This window comes from Theropithecus gelada, chromosome 2 (assembly GCF_003255815.1).
Source record: "Theropithecus gelada isolate Dixy chromosome 2, Tgel_1.0, whole genome shotgun sequence".
Taxonomy (NCBI): Eukaryota; Metazoa; Chordata; class Mammalia; order Primates; family Cercopithecidae; genus Theropithecus; species Theropithecus gelada.
Genome location: NC_037669.1, coordinates 160,548,481 through 160,564,382, shown reverse-complemented (window position 1 = coordinate 160,564,382; position 15,902 = coordinate 160,548,481). Strand labels below are relative to the sequence as shown.

The following is a 15,902-nucleotide window of genomic DNA, read 5'->3' as shown; positions in this document are numbered from 1 at the left end:
AATAGAAGTTGTAGAGGGTATCCTTGTTTGATCCCTGAAAAGAATTCTTCTAGCATTTTACCCTTGTATATGATGATTACTAGAGATAGCTTTTAATAAGTCAACAAATTTCTAGTTTGATATATTTTAACCAAATATGGTGTGGTGGTTTTAAATGTAATCTACTCCAGTTAAAGACTATGACAGTCTATATTATTATCACTATTCAAACTCATGAATAACGAACAGTATGTAACAAATAATGTTTTACTTTAGCACCCAGGAAGCTCAAAACCAAACGATCTGAATATAACAACTCTGCACAGCATAGCCTGCTCATCTATATGACATTGACGCTATTCCTTCCCCCAAATACCGCCTATTCTAACTTACATTATCCTAAATATTTTTCTCTTGTTTTTCTATTTTACTGAGTGGATTTCATATCAATTGCCATATATTTTTAATGAAATAAGATAAAGTATAAATAAAAATGTTTTAAAAATGTGGCTATCTTTGGATTTAAAATGAAAAATGTGATACAACCAGGATAGTATATCACATGGAGATCTAACACTATGACTAACAAACCTATTGGGTGATGTGAATTAAGAATTTGGTTCAGAGGAAATCAAGTATTTAAGCTGAGGTCTGCTTATACACATGGTTAAGCTTATTTGTCATGAGTAGTCATTAGTAAATACATGTTAATTTCATACAATTAAAAAGAAACCCACAAACCATTAGCATTTTGATTAATACATGATTAATAAAAGTCTGAACATACAATCTTAGATCATTATAAATTCTTTTTGAAACGTAGGCTGGATGCAGTGGCTCACACCTGTAATCCTAACAAATTGGGAGGCCATGGAAGGTAAAAAGCTTGAACTCAGAAGTTCAAGACTACCCTAGGCAACATAGTGGGACCCCATTTTTACAAAAAATTACAAATATTAGCCAGGCATGGTGGTGGGCACCTATAGTCCCAGCTACTTGGGAGGCTGAGGTGGAAGGATCACTTGAGATCACAAAGTCGTGGCTGCAGTGAGCCAAGATCACTCCAGCCTGGGCAACAGAGCAAAACCCTTTCTAAAAAACAAACAAACAAAACAACAACAACATTAATCTTATAATTGAGTGATAAAACTAAAAAGTAATCACCTCTCCTAACAAAAATGTAAACAGGACCCATAATTTATGATTTGATTGTCTTTCCTTCGACTGGGCTTTAACATATATGTTTCTGTAATTTAAATAAAAATCTATTTACTTTCTCCATTTTAGCAAATGGTTTCTTTACCCAAATAGGTTGCACCATAGTCCCCATATGGTTTTCTACTGTTCCACAACCACTATTTCACAAAGATTGACAAAACTTTAATAAAAGTTAAATTTATAGACATCTTAAGATAACTTGGGAAATATGCAGTAAAAAAGAATCGAGTCCACAAATTATGAATATTTTACCAATATGTCAAACACCAATTTCAGCAAATCCAATCTACCTAACTCATATGTTTAATGTGGCAAATTTTCTTTCTTTTTTTTTTTTTGAGACGGAGTCTCGCTCTGTCGCCCGGGCTGGAGGGCTGGAGTGCAGTGGCGCGATCTCAGCTCACTACAAGCTCCGCCTCCCAGGTTCACGCCCTTCTCCTGCCCCAGCCTCCCGAGTAGTTGGGACAACAGGTGCCCGCCACCACGCCCAACTAATTTTTTTTGTATTTTAGTAGAGACAGGGTTTCACTGTGTTAGCCAGGATGGTCTCGATCTCCTGACCTTGTGATTTGCCTGTCTCGGCCTCCCAAAGTGCTGGGATTACAGGTGTGAGCCACCGCGCCCGGCCTTAATGTGGCAAATTTTCCAACAAAATTTAATGGGTGTATGAATGATGTATTTATGCCCTTGACAAAGACGACATGTTTGATTTTGTTGTGACTAAGAAAGGAGAATATGATTTCTGGTGGTGATTATATCACTCTGGCTCATCAAAGCTCACAGAATGTGTAAGGTTCTGCCACATCCAAAGATGTTAGGCAAATGTAATAGAAGGTGCACCAGGCTGACACACATTTTCATCATACAAATCTTCCGGCAGTTCCTCTTCATCTCCATCAGGAAAATATGTAGGGAATGGTAGATTTTTACCAAGATCCTTATATGCAGGTAGTTTAGAATCTCTGACCTGAGAGAAGGCAAAAATCGTAGTAAGTGATACGAATTAAGTTCTTTAAAGGTAGCCTTTTCAGCGATTATTCATAATCAAAGAAATACCTGCTACTACATTTTCTAATGTGAGTAACATGACTGTTACGTATATAGAATAAAAAGAACTCAGTCAATGCTTTCCTTTAATTCTAAAAAATCTGACTAACCCAGTAACAGAAACTCAAGCTATAAGGATAAAATCATCAATTATTATTTATATCTTAGCTTATAAGAATCTCTAGGACTGTCCCACAGGATAAAATCACACTCTAAAATTACTACTTGAATTTCATTTATATGGATTCATTTTCAAATATAATGACCTGACAAACTAGCATTTTTGTTAGTCTTAACTCTAAGAGCACATAATCAAAAATATCACTTCTTATTAAGGAAATTAGCTTACATTTTTCTTCCCCTACCAAAAGAGTCATTTCTCCAGCAAATAAAACAAATAAACAAGATTGTATTTCTGTGTCACATGGTCAGAAAAAAAAAAAGTCTTGTATGATGGAAGATTTAAAGATAATTCTTCAGCATTTTCAAATTTGGGTGAGGGCCTTTAAGTTGAGATTATTTTATATATCAAGTTGAAACTATTTTATATCATCCTTGATTTAGTACTGAATATTCCCAAGGCCTTAGTGCATTTTCTGCTTATAGGTGTGAGCAACAAGAATCAATCCTATCTTCATATACAATAAATGCGGCATGATGTATGTCAGAGCATACATTCTTATTGAGAAGTTAAAGACAGAATAATATTTAACAAAAACAATAACAGACCTATGAATCTCTGTAAGAGGTCTGTTAACTCTATATATTCTCAAAAATTCTAATTATATCTGTGAATTCATAGACTGAACAATTTTAATATAGGTATTGATGTGATCTAAAACGTTGAGTTTATTTTTGGAAAATATTGGATTATTCAGAACTTCTGACTCATTCTACAGCCTTCATTCATAAGTAAATTTTAAAAAATTTACATGTAATTGTATACACAGAGTAAAATGAGGCATAATTACTTTAGCAATAAGAAATGAATAATTTGGTTGAAATAAGGTACACAGCTGCTAGGAACAGCCTGGTACAGAAAAACAGATCTACTTTAATTCCTCTTATTAAAATTGTTTCAAGAAATTATGAGTAAATTACCCAGAAGAAAGTAAACTTGCTTAGTTTTGTCCCCCAATCCATTAATCTTGGGTTGAACTTTAAGAAGGGAAAAAAGTCATATTCTTACCAATTTAAATTTGCTCAGTATTTAGGGTTGAAAATAAATCCCAAGCAAAAAATCCAATAAAACCAATTACAACAAAACTTTCTGTGCTAATTTGAGAAATAAAAATTGTCATCAATGACCCAAAGAGATACTTCTCAGCTGCTTTCACACTTTTATAGAACTATTACACCTGATACATATTTTAGATAATAGAAGCACTGTTTATAAAACCTAAGTATTATAATTCATGGATCTGAAACGTTAATGACATCTCATCTCAACCATTTTTGTCTCGGTGGTGCAAAAGTTGAGGGCCAAAGGTCTGCAGTCCGTATGTATTTTTGTGTATTTAATCTTACCCCAGGTTTACTATTTCCCTGCCTGCACCAGGACTTCCTCAATTATCTACCTCATTCTTTTTATGTCTATCAGCAAACCAGTCTAAATCTTCTAAGAAAATATGGGGGAAGGGCAGACAAAAACCAGGCAAATCTGAAAATAAATTATATACAGGACATAGGAATGAACATGAATGAACAGTATTTTATAACATATTTATACTTATTACGCTGTAAACAATAGTTCTCTAGCCTTCATTAATACATTTAGTGAATCTGAACAGCAAAACAAAAAGCTCAAGACAATTAAACAGGTTGGTCATCTCTAAGACTATCTTTAAAAACTTTAGGATCTTAAAAAAAAAGTTATTGGTAACCCTGTACTCTGAGGAAACAAAAGCTCCCAAGACGTGAGTGGATGTTAACAAAGTTGGCTGCCCACTAGGAAATGGCTCAAAACCCGTGGGCAAGGAAGGACTACTTTACCTGCTATGGAATCAATGGAAGAACAGAAATAATGGAGTGAAAGGACACAGCAAGTTTTATCATTTAAAACACAAACCTACGAAATGTTCCCCAAATTCATACTTTAATTAATGCCTGGGCAGATTCTTTAAGGTTACAAAAGAAAGTTATTTAAGCACCATATTTCAAAGATTTTTTTTAAAGGATGAGTTCTTTTATTATATAAATACACTTGCTAAAAATATATTCACTAGTGTGTTAATAGTTCAAAGGGGACTGGACATTGTTTTGATGCCACAATTTTTCAAAATGTATTTAGACTCCTCTTTCAGAACTCTTTGGTGTATCTTCTGAGTATCTTCAGTGATGGCAAACTATTATCAATTATGAGAGTGAATGGAGTTTTTGGAAGCAACCTTTTATTGAAGTAGGCGATAAATCTGAGTAATAAATGTTACTGGTTATCAACTATTTATTTATACAACTACATCAGAGTGTCATTGTATGTACTATGGTTTTTCAAGATAATTGACCATTCATCTCTGCTGGTGGCAGGGATATTGTAGAAGTACTTGAGAAGATGTTGTAGTAGTACGTGAGAAGTCACAGCAATCAATGGTAAGGTTCGGCTAGAAAACCAGGCTAGAATCATGTATGTAGAAAAATGGGCAGAAAAGGAGGATTTGACATTTAAAAATTAATCTGGTGACCAGTATACTTTTATTACAAAAAATAATCCTTCTCCTTTATTAGACTGTGCTATTTATAACCTGTGATCTGAAATGTAGGGCCAGGGATATGAAGATATGTCTTCATATGAATTATGAAGACAAAATACTATGGGAAGTACAATGACAATCCTCTGGCTTCAACTGCCTGTCATTGTAAGTATGACTGCCTTACTTGGGGACTAGAAATCTACTTAAACTTAAAAACCCACAAACTTAAGGAAAAAAACAAAACTTACAAAAGTTCATCAAATGCATTTTTCTTTCCTTTTTTTTTTTTTTTTTTTTAAAGAAGCTAGGTCCTACTCTGTTGCCCAGGCTAGAAAGCAGTGGTGTGATCATAGCTCACTGCAGCCTCCAATTCCTGAGGCTACGTTTTCCTATCCTCCCACTTCAGCCTCCTGAGTAGCTGGAATTACAGATGCAAGCCACCAGGCCTGGCTTAAATGCATTTTTTTCTTTAAGAAAAATGAGAATAATCCAGCCAGTAAAGTGAAGTGTCCCAGAAAGGTAATTTTAAAAAGCAAAACTCTTATTCCTTGTAAGATTTCAAAAAATTATTCCTTATACTAGTAATGGAACCTAGAAATGAAAAAAATATATATAAGGAAATGAGTTTAAAAAATCAGAGGTTTAAGTTTCACTATTTCTTTGCTGCTATCATTGGAAAATCAATGAAGAATATACTCTGGAGAAGAGTTGACATCATGTCTAATACAAACTTATCTTCAGCATGGAAGATTCAAAACTCAGAGGTAAGAAAATTTGTATTATGTTGGAATAAACCCCACGCAGAATATTTATTTTGTATTTTATGGAAGTAAGTCTCTGAGAACTTAAAGAGTTTTTCTTAAAATGTATCTATCCGTACAAATTTTTTACTTTTTTTTTTTTTAAAGAAAAACACTTAAAGATGTAATCAGAGCATGGTGCTAGTAATGATAAAAAAGCTCCTCCTCAAATGGCTACCTTTAACCACTTTTGATGATTCCAATTTTTACCTCATGTATTTCCTGGTTTGTCAAAGTAACTCTTTTAAAAGTCAAAAAACATTTTTGGGGGGAGTGGGGGCAGGGTTTACTTATAATTGACACATAATTGTACATATATATGGGATATGGTGTGATGTCTCAATACATATATACATTGTATAATGATCAAATCAGGATAACTAGCAAATCTATTACTTTAAACATGTATCATTTCTTTGTGGTGATAACATTCAAAATCCTGTCTTCTAGCTATATTGAAATATACATTACTATTAGCTATAGTCAGTCACCTTACTATATAACAGAACACCGGAATGTATTCTTCTTAACTAACTGTGCTTGTAGACCACCTCCCCCAGCTCTCCTCCCCACTATTTTCCCCCAGCCTCTGGTAAAACCATTCTGCTCTCTACTTCTATGAAATCAACTTTTTCAGATTCCACATAAAAGTGAGATACAATATTTGTCTTTCTGTGCCTAGTTTATTACACTTAACATAATGTCCTCCAGGTTTATCCGCGTCACCACAAACAATAGCAATTTATTCTGTTTTATGGCTGAAGAATATTTTAGTGTGTGTATGTATTCTCTAGAATATTCTTCAGCCATACACACACACACACACACACACACACACTCTTTCTTTATCCATTCATTTGTAGATGGGGCACTTTAAAAAACCTAACATGTTCCTTTGGGAAGGACAAAGATATACTGCTATTTTGGCAATAGTTATCCAAATATCCTTCTCATACTCCTGAAGATCTTTCTGCTTACTGGCCTGATACGGTTTGGATTTTTGTCTCCGCCCAAATCTCATGTCAAATTGTAATCCCCAATGTTGGAAGAGGGGCCTGGTGGGAAGCGACTGGATCATGGGGGCAGACTTCCCCCTTACTGTTCTCGTGACAGTGAGTTCTCACAAGATCTTGTTTAAAAATATGTAGCACCTCCCCCTTCCCTCTCTTCCTCCTGCTCCAGCCATGTAAGACATGTCTGTCTCTCCTTCCCCGTTTGCCATGATTGTAAGTTTCCTGAAGCCTCCCTAGCCATGCCTCCTGTACAGCCTGTGGAACCACGAGCCAATTAAACCTCTTTTATTTATACATTACCCAATCTCAGGTATTTCTTTATGAGTCCATCCATTCTATTAGGATGGACTAATACACAGCTTTACCCTTTTTACAGGTTCTTGGTTTTACAGAAATAGAATACAGGTTATCTTGTGCATTTTTTTCACTCAGGTGCTACTAAAAAGCAGAAAGATTCAGTAGAGAACATGTGAAAAAACAGCCATTTATTTATAAGTCACATATATGAGTCAAAGGAGACTTTACGGCAAATATCCACACACATAAACAATAGAACATAAAGACAGTAACTTGTCAGCTTGCAAGTAAGAAACAAAAAAAAAAGGAAAAAAAAAGAAGACACTTATACTTACCTTTACTAAGCAATTTTTATGTCCAGGTACAGAGCCATTTACATAGATTATGTTGTGCTTTGTGTTTATTCTCCACACCTAAAGCATGAAATAAAACCAAAAATTTTAGGATATACTTGTATTAAAACAAACAATGTTATTAAAAGCTAAGGATGGAAGTTGCTTATAAAGTAAATAATCTTATCAGTACTTCAGAATGTTGAATAAGAATTGAAAAACTTCAAGTCCTATGGATGACTTGTAATAGAAGACCACAGCAGATATATCTTATGGAAGTAGTAGAAAACTCTCATTTTAAATAGAGATCTCTGTGACTGAATGATCAAGACTATTTGGATATCTCAAAGGACTCTGTTGGCACCATTAACAATAACAAGTGGAATTTTAATTTAATTTTTAGTTAATACTAGCTTGCTGTACCTACAGGCTGGAGAAGCTGCGACCTCACTGATTCTAATTTCTAAAGTAAGGAGACTGAGTAGATGGTCCTCAAAAGACCTTCATGTGGAGAAAAAGCTTAATAAATGGGAGAGAATGATTGGTCAAAAAATGGTACTGAGAAAATAAAATATTTGGAGAAGAAATCAAGTTTGACCCATGGCTCCTATCTAATAATGAATAAATATTAAATATTACAGAAATTGAAATCACACACACGATGAAAATATAGCAAATAGATGGTCTCTGATGGGTATAATTGTAATAGAAGGGGTAAAAAAATCTTAGGTTTAATTATACAAAATTTGAAAACTTCTCCTGGTCAAAATTTATACATAAAACGTATCCAGAATAGAGACTGGGAGGATATGCACCAAAATGTTTCCAGTAATTGTCTTTGGGTACTGTTCTCATGGGTGGCTTATTTTCTTCTTTGTACTTTCCACACTTTAAAACATAGGCAAACAAATACAAACATTAGTTGCTTAACAGAAATATAGTTATACAGCATCCATTATAGTATAACTCAGTTTTACTTAGATACATTTCTCATTGGTAGAGATTGAATCCAACTTCTCTTAAATACACATAAATATTTTTTATAAAAACGGACGTATATCACAATTCTTTTGTAGTGCTATTGTTTCCTCCTATTTTGATTGTCTCCCACTCTCCTTCTCCTTACCTACATCCACTTCCACACACACACATCTGATATATAATCCAAGAACCTGGTATATACCCTTCCACTCTTCTGTGATTATATGATGGCACAGCAACATACATATGTACAGAGCTTTTGTTCAATCTTTTAATCAATAAAGAGTATTATAGTGAATGCTCTGAAACTTATTTTTTTCATGCAACAATATCTTGTAAAAATCTTCCAGGTCCAAGAGAGGACTACTAATTTTGTCTCTTTAATGACTGCACTTTTCATGGCTTGAAATATACACTACCATTACTACCACTATGACTACAACTAGAGTGTACACACACACACACAATTCATGTATCCTCTTTTCCTCAATAATTTTAAAGCCTATTAGAACAATGGTACATAGACACAGATTAAATACATATTCTGCTGCCTTTGCATTTAGACAATTTAGCTGCTCCTAAAAAGAACCACTTGTAAAACTTACTTTCAGTCCAAACGCTGTCCTATATATGTTTCCCATTTTTCCAGGCATTTTAGTTCCAGGCCAGACTCTGCCAATATCCTAAATGAGAAAACTAAAGTTAACACTTTTAAGTACTATCAATTTTAAACAGAACTGATCAAACCACAATGCAAACTAAAAATATAAATTATTAAAATGTTTTATTTTTCCCCTATTCGGCTAGGTACCAGTAAGGAACTAAATATGGATTTAGACATATTTACTCCTAGAGGATTTCTTTTCTAAATGAGACTAGACTGACAAAATAAATACAGACTAAGAAACAGATTTAGGAGAAAAACTCAGTAACAACTGACCTAATACTGGGTAAGAATTAAAAAAGGACAAGGGCACACAGACACACCGACACATCATTCAAAGAAAAAAATGGACTGCCAGGCCTGTTTTGAACTCATCTTCTGCATTAACTGACTTAATGGACTTCATCCATATCACTGGTGCTGGGATGGTCCTACTCCTCTTTGCATTAGATGTTACTTTCCTTGATCAAAATATTAAAGGACAGAGTTAGTTATCGGAATACTCGGTTTGTCTAGCCCTGGTTTTCTCTGATTTATATAAATCTAACAGCTTCACACAGTCTCTGATTTTGGCTCTGATAATGGATGATAGTTCTGTATCTAAAGAAGCAAATCTGAATTACGACTAAAATGGAACAGCTTCTTACAATACATGAATTCTCAGAATATAAACACTTTTCCATCAGCTGCTCTCACAATAACAGGTGAAACTTCATCATGGCATTAGATATGTTTAATATGTAACCAACATATTGGTTACTTATCAACATGGCATTAGATAAATACCTCATCATGGCATTAGATATGTTTAATATGTAACCAATAGGCTTAAAAGACAATTCTGGGTATTATAGACTAAGTATCACTCTTATTCATTCTACAAATATATTCCATTATACACGACTACAATGTTCCAGTAGACAGAAGTAAGGCATATACACACACACACATCCCTCTATTTCTCTGTGTTACATTTTCCCTTGTGTGCATGCAGGCATTCCCCTCCCCCACCAAGCAGTATATGCATACTTATAGTTTGAATTCAACACTATAGGGTTCATTTTAATTTTCCCATTTTCAAACTTTAATGCCCTTTTTCAATAGTGAGAAACCTAGCTCCATTATCAATATATTTACTTATCTGCTCAATCCTACAATTCACAGAAAATTATTTCAGAATTGCTAACTGATACTAATTCAAAAGACAAACTGAATTCAACATTTGCACAAAGTACCTTTTAAATTTAGACTCAGGGTATATACAGTCAAACTACAGATGCTCAGCTAACCTTGTGGAATATAACTAATTCTAGTCTGGCTCTGGGAAATGAGTGAGGGGCAAGGATCCATAAAAGTGTGACAAGTACTTGGAGCCCCCTGGTGTCAGACTAAAATTATGTGACTTCATATCAAGGATGGACTGAGGACTACATGTGCAGAAGTTGAATATTTAGCATTAAAAAGAGCTTCACTAGTTATACTCACACCAGTTGAAATAGCTCCAGGTCTCCTGTGGGTTTTCGTTTGACCATGCGTAGCAGGCTGGCCTTTAAATCCCCATCTTTTCATGACTCCTTGAAAACCTTTACCAATACTGAACAAAACAAACGTTAGAATTTACATAATGAAAAGAGCATAGACTATTCCCAATTGTACACTTTCTAGTACCAACTGTACAGTTTCTTGTTAGAGTTTTAACAAAGCTTCTTATCTAAATAACTAGAAAAGGCTAAACAAGTAAAACTGCAAATAAACATTCCTTTATCTCTGTCCTGGTCTGCATCCCTTCCTGGAGTCTAATTCTATATAAAATGATTAATTCAAGATTGTGAGACACCAGCGAGCTAAGCACAGGGAATTTTATCTGAACAGGAGTTTTATCATCCTAATCCTGTGAAGATGACACAGTAAAAATGGAAAAGCTCTAGAAGTTTCAAAGTACTTATAACAGATATGGCAAGCAGCCATTAAGATGGAACCCAAAGATCACCACCTCCTGGTACTCATGCTCTTGCTTAATTCCCTCCCCTTGAATTTGGGTGAACCTAGTCCCTTGCTTCTAATAAATAAAATATGGCAAAAGTGATGAGATGTCACTTCTGAGATTTGGTTACAAAGAGACTGTAGCTTCCATCTTGGTACTCTCTTGCTTGCCAGGCTCTGAAGGAAGCCAACTTCCACAGTTAGTGTAAACTGTCCTATAGAGAGACAAGCCGCAAGGATGTCTCCAGCTATTAACGAAGGAGCTGAGGTCCACCAATGGCCTATTAGTGGGTATGAAGACAGATTCTCCCCAATTAGAACCCTGACATGACTACAGCCCTGGGTGATACTTGACTGCAGCCTTGGGAGAGACCCCAAGTCAGAGGCATCCAGCTAAGTTATAATGGGATTGCTGAGCACAGAAAACTGAGATAATAAATGTTTTTTTACTTTAAGCTATTAAGTTTTAGGATAATGTGTTAGGCAGTAAAAAGTACTAGTATAATAGAGGACTAAATAGAAAAAAATAATGCTCTAAATGCTGAACAAATTTTATTTTAGAAGATATCAGAAGGATCTTCATCTCAGGGTTGAGAAGAAACAAATGGAGAAATAAAATCAGAGAGTAATAATTTCTTACTATCTAAAATCTCCTTTTAAAATGAAATCACTCTATTTTCAAATTCTGTTAACTTAGAAGAACACCCCATGATCCAGGTAGAAAGCAAACAAAACTAAAGCTCAAGCATTATTAAAGTTTGTTTCTGAAATGCTCAATATATTAGGTATAGAAGGTATGTAGCTTGAAACAACAAAGGCCATATGACAAACATACTGATGTTATGCTTTCAGCTATTCCCCTAAGATCAGGAACAAGACAAGTATGCCCACTTTCACCACTTCCATTCAACACTGCTAGAAGTCTTACAGCAATTAGGCAAGATAAAGAAATAAAAGGTATCCAAATTGTAAAGGAGAAAGTAAAGTTGTCCCATTTGCAGATGGTATATATAGGAAATCCTAGACTCCACCAAAAAAGTGTTAGAATAAATTCAGTAAAGTTGCAGGATATAAAATTAAAGTATAAAATTGGTAGTGTTTCTATATACTAATAGTGAACTATTTGAAAAAAAAAATCAAGAAATCAATTCCATTTCCAATAGCTACGAAAAAATAAATAACCAGGAATAAACTTAATAATGGAAATGAAAGATTTCTACACTGAAAATGATAAAATAATGATGAAAGAAACTGCAGAGGATGTGGGTAAATGGAAAGATATCCCCTGTTCATGAACTGGAAGAATTGCTAAAATGGCCATACTATAGAAAGTGGTCTACAGATTTAATGCAACCTCTATCAAAATACCAATGACACTCTTCATGGAAATAGAAAAAATAATCCTAGAATTCATATGGAACCACAAAAGACACTGAATAGCCAAAGCAATCCTGAGTAAGAATAAAAAAGCTGGAGACATCACACTACTTGACTTCAAAACATACTACACAAAGCTATAGGAGCCCAAAGAGCATGCTACTGGCATAAAAACAGACACACAGAACAATGGAATAGAACAGAGGACCCAGAAATAAATTCACACATCATGGTCAATTCATTTTTGACAAAGGTCAAAATGAATTGGGGAATGCATTGGGGAAAGACAGTCTGTTCTATAAATGGTGCTGGAAAACTTGAATACCCATATGTAATGAGGTTAGACCCCTCTCTCTCACCATATGCAAAAATCAATTCAAAATGGATTAAAGACGTAATGAAAAAAAAAAGTATGAAACTACTAGAAGAAAATATAGGGGAAATGCTTCACAATACTGGGCTGGGCAAGTATTTTTAAATGAGACCTCAAAGCACAGGCAGCAAAAGAAAAGACACATTACATCAAACTCAAAAGTTTTTTGCACAGCAAAAGAAACAAAGCAAAGAGACAACCTACGGAATGGGAGAAAACATCTGCAAACTACATCTGACAAGAGATATCTAAAATACATACTAAAAGAACTGCAAAACAAAACAAAACAAAACAAAAAAACAACTAAAATAACTGCAAAGGAACTCAACTAAAAAAACCCAAATAACCCAATTAAAAAATGAGCAAAATATCTTAATACATTTCTCAAAAGGAGACAAAGAAATGGCCAACAGGTATATGAAAATGTTCAAAACCACTAATTATCAGGGAAATGCAAATCAAAATCACAATGAGATACCATCTTATTCCAGTTAGAATGGCTACTGTCAAAAAGACAAAAGAAAACGAAGCATTGGTGAGAATGTGGACAAGAGAACACATACACTGTTAGTGGGGATATAAATTAGTATAGTGCCTATGGAAAACAGTACGGAAGCATCCCTCAAAACATTAAAAATACGAAGACCATATGATCGAGCAATCCCACTATGGGGTAGATATCCAAAGGACATGAAATCAGTATGTTGAAGAGATATCTTATATTTATTGAGCACTAATCACAAGAGCCAAGATACAGAATCAATCTAAGTGTCCAACAACAGACAAATGGATAAAGAAAATGTGGCACATATACACAATGGAACATGATTCTGTCATAAAAAATAAAATCCTGCCATTGGCAACAATGTTAATGAAACTGGAGGACATTATATTAAGTGAAATATACCAGACACAGAAAGATAAATAATGTTGATCTCACTCACATGTGGACTCTAAAAAATGTTGCTATCATAGAAATAGAGTGTAACAGTGATTACCCAGAGGCTGGGGAGAGGATGAGGATGGGAATGAGGAGGATGGGGAAAGGTTGGTTAATAGGTACCAAGCTACAATTAGATAGAAGGATTAAGTTCTGGTGTTCTATGGTACACTAGGGTATCTATGGTTAACAGTAAATTATTATATATTACAAAATAGCTAGGAAGGTTTTTAAATGTTCTCACCACAAAAAATGATAAATGCATGAAGTAACAGGTACCGTAACTACCCTAATTTGATCATTACACAATATACACACATATTAAAACATCAACTTGTACCCCATAAATACAACTGCAATGTGTCAATTAAAAATAAAATTTGTCTTTGAATATATCAGTACAAAGGACACAATGAAAAGACTAGAAAAAAACTGTAAGACTGTACTAGACTTTAAATTTTTTTTTTTTTTTTTAAAGAGACAGGGTCTTACTCTGCCAACCAGGCTGGAGTGCAGTGGTACAGTGATAACTCACTGCAGTCTTAAACTTCTGGGCTCAAGCAATCCTCCTGTCTCAGCCTTGTGAGTGGCTAGGACTACAGACTACAGGTGCATGCCAGCACACTCAACTAATTTTTAATTTTTTTGGTAGATAGAGGGGTCTTGCTTTGTTGCTTAGGCTGGTCTCAAACTTCTAGTCTTGAGTGATCCTCCCAGCTGGGCCTCCCAAAGTATTGGGATTACAGGTGTGAGCCACCATGCCAGGCATGTGACATATTTTTATATACTCTTAAAATGAAGATTTTTTTTCACCTTTCACTAGATAAAACATCAACATATTTTTAACAGAGTATTCCCTAACTCCACCAATGTTAGCTATTATTATATAGTGTACTGTTCAGGTCATTTACAAAGAGGACAAAGAGAAAAAGATTATAAAAACAAACTTATTTCCACAAGGACTTTGCTATGAACAAGCAATTATCAGAGAGCACTGGATTGAAGAAAGCCTACACGAATAATACAGTTTGTTTTCGATACATCAAAAATGCACTCTAAAAATAAGGATAAGGCTGGGTGCGGTGGTACATGCCTGTAATCCCAGCACTTTGGAAAGCTGAGGTGAGAGGGCTGCTTGGGGTCAGGGGAGGCCAGCCTGGCTAACATAGTGAGACCTCAAACTTAAAAACAAAAATGATACATTATATGTACAACTTAACAGGTGAATACTATCAAATCATAGGTCAAAAGTTACTTTTATAAGTTAAAAGTAGCTTACACCACATTCTTCACATTAAGCCCATGAACAGTGTGTATATAATTTTTTTATGTGAAAACTCAAAATAATGTGTATATCTGATCAAAGAGCTAAAACATAACACATATTAAAAATAAAAAACCCACTATTTAGTTATGTAAACTGATTAACATCTAAGAAGAGAATAATCAAATACTTAACTGAAATTATGCTTCAGAAATTTAACAAATGTTTCCATTTAACATTGAATTTTAGAATATAATTGAAAAGTACAGTGCTTGGCAATTTAAAAGTGAAAAGGAAATACCTAAAGAGTAATCTGAACGTACCATATCATTTGGCAAACAACACTTCAAAGAAAAAAGGAGAGAGAGGCTGGCAACACTAATCTAAATGAACATGTTACATTGGCCATTCTTGGTAGAAAGTTTACTGGTACTTTTGTGTTCTTAAACTGATGATCTCTTACTTAAAAAGAGAGTGTGAAGGCATGCACCAATAGAACACATGCCAGGTGAACTACAGAAGATAATTTAGCTCATTTTAAGAGTAAATAATTGTAAGATAAAAGTGGTATCCTGAAAGTGCTAATTATCTGTTGGCTAATTACAGATTGCTTTTCAATCCAGCTCTAGAATACATCATGTGGTTATACTGTGTACAATGAGAACCTCTTCAGTAACTTTTAAACAAAAGAATAGAACACAAATAACAGGACAAATTATTGGCTGAATTCAGATTAGGGAGAACAGAGTGTACCTGTTGATCCATGGGAGGTACAGGTATTTATACTACTCTCAGTTGTCACTCAACTTGAGAACAAAAATAAAACAAAAGCAAGAAATGAATTAATCTATCCTTAGCATAGCCAGACACATTTCAAATATAAGGTTTTCATAGGTCATACAAAATAAAATCTTCATTTTACTAAAAATAATATACAATATACT

At 34.4% G+C, this 15,902-nt stretch overlaps 1 protein-coding gene across 3 annotated transcripts in view; it reads right to left on the bottom strand.

Annotated features, from left to right (window-relative positions):
* Positions 1 to 1,778: 1,778 nt before the first annotated feature.
* Positions 1,779 to 15,902, bottom strand: part of MRPL3 (mitochondrial ribosomal protein L3) — a 41,104-nt gene continuing 26,980 nt past the window's right edge. For 2 of the 3 annotated variants that reach the window (XM_025375466.1, XM_025375467.1), the window contains 4 exons: positions 10,507 to 10,615; positions 8,963 to 9,040; positions 7,380 to 7,457; positions 1,832 to 2,164 (listed from right to left, as the gene is read on the bottom strand). In XM_025375466.1, coding sequence (XP_025231251.1) covers positions 2,012 to 2,164; positions 7,380 to 7,457; positions 8,963 to 9,040; positions 10,507 to 10,615 — 418 coding nt within the window. In that variant the 3' untranslated portion in view covers positions 1,832 to 2,011. Of the gene's footprint in view, positions 2,165 to 7,375; positions 7,458 to 8,962; positions 9,041 to 10,506; positions 10,616 to 15,902 lie in introns of all 3 variants that reach the window. The other variant, XM_025375465.1, reaches the window with a different exon arrangement.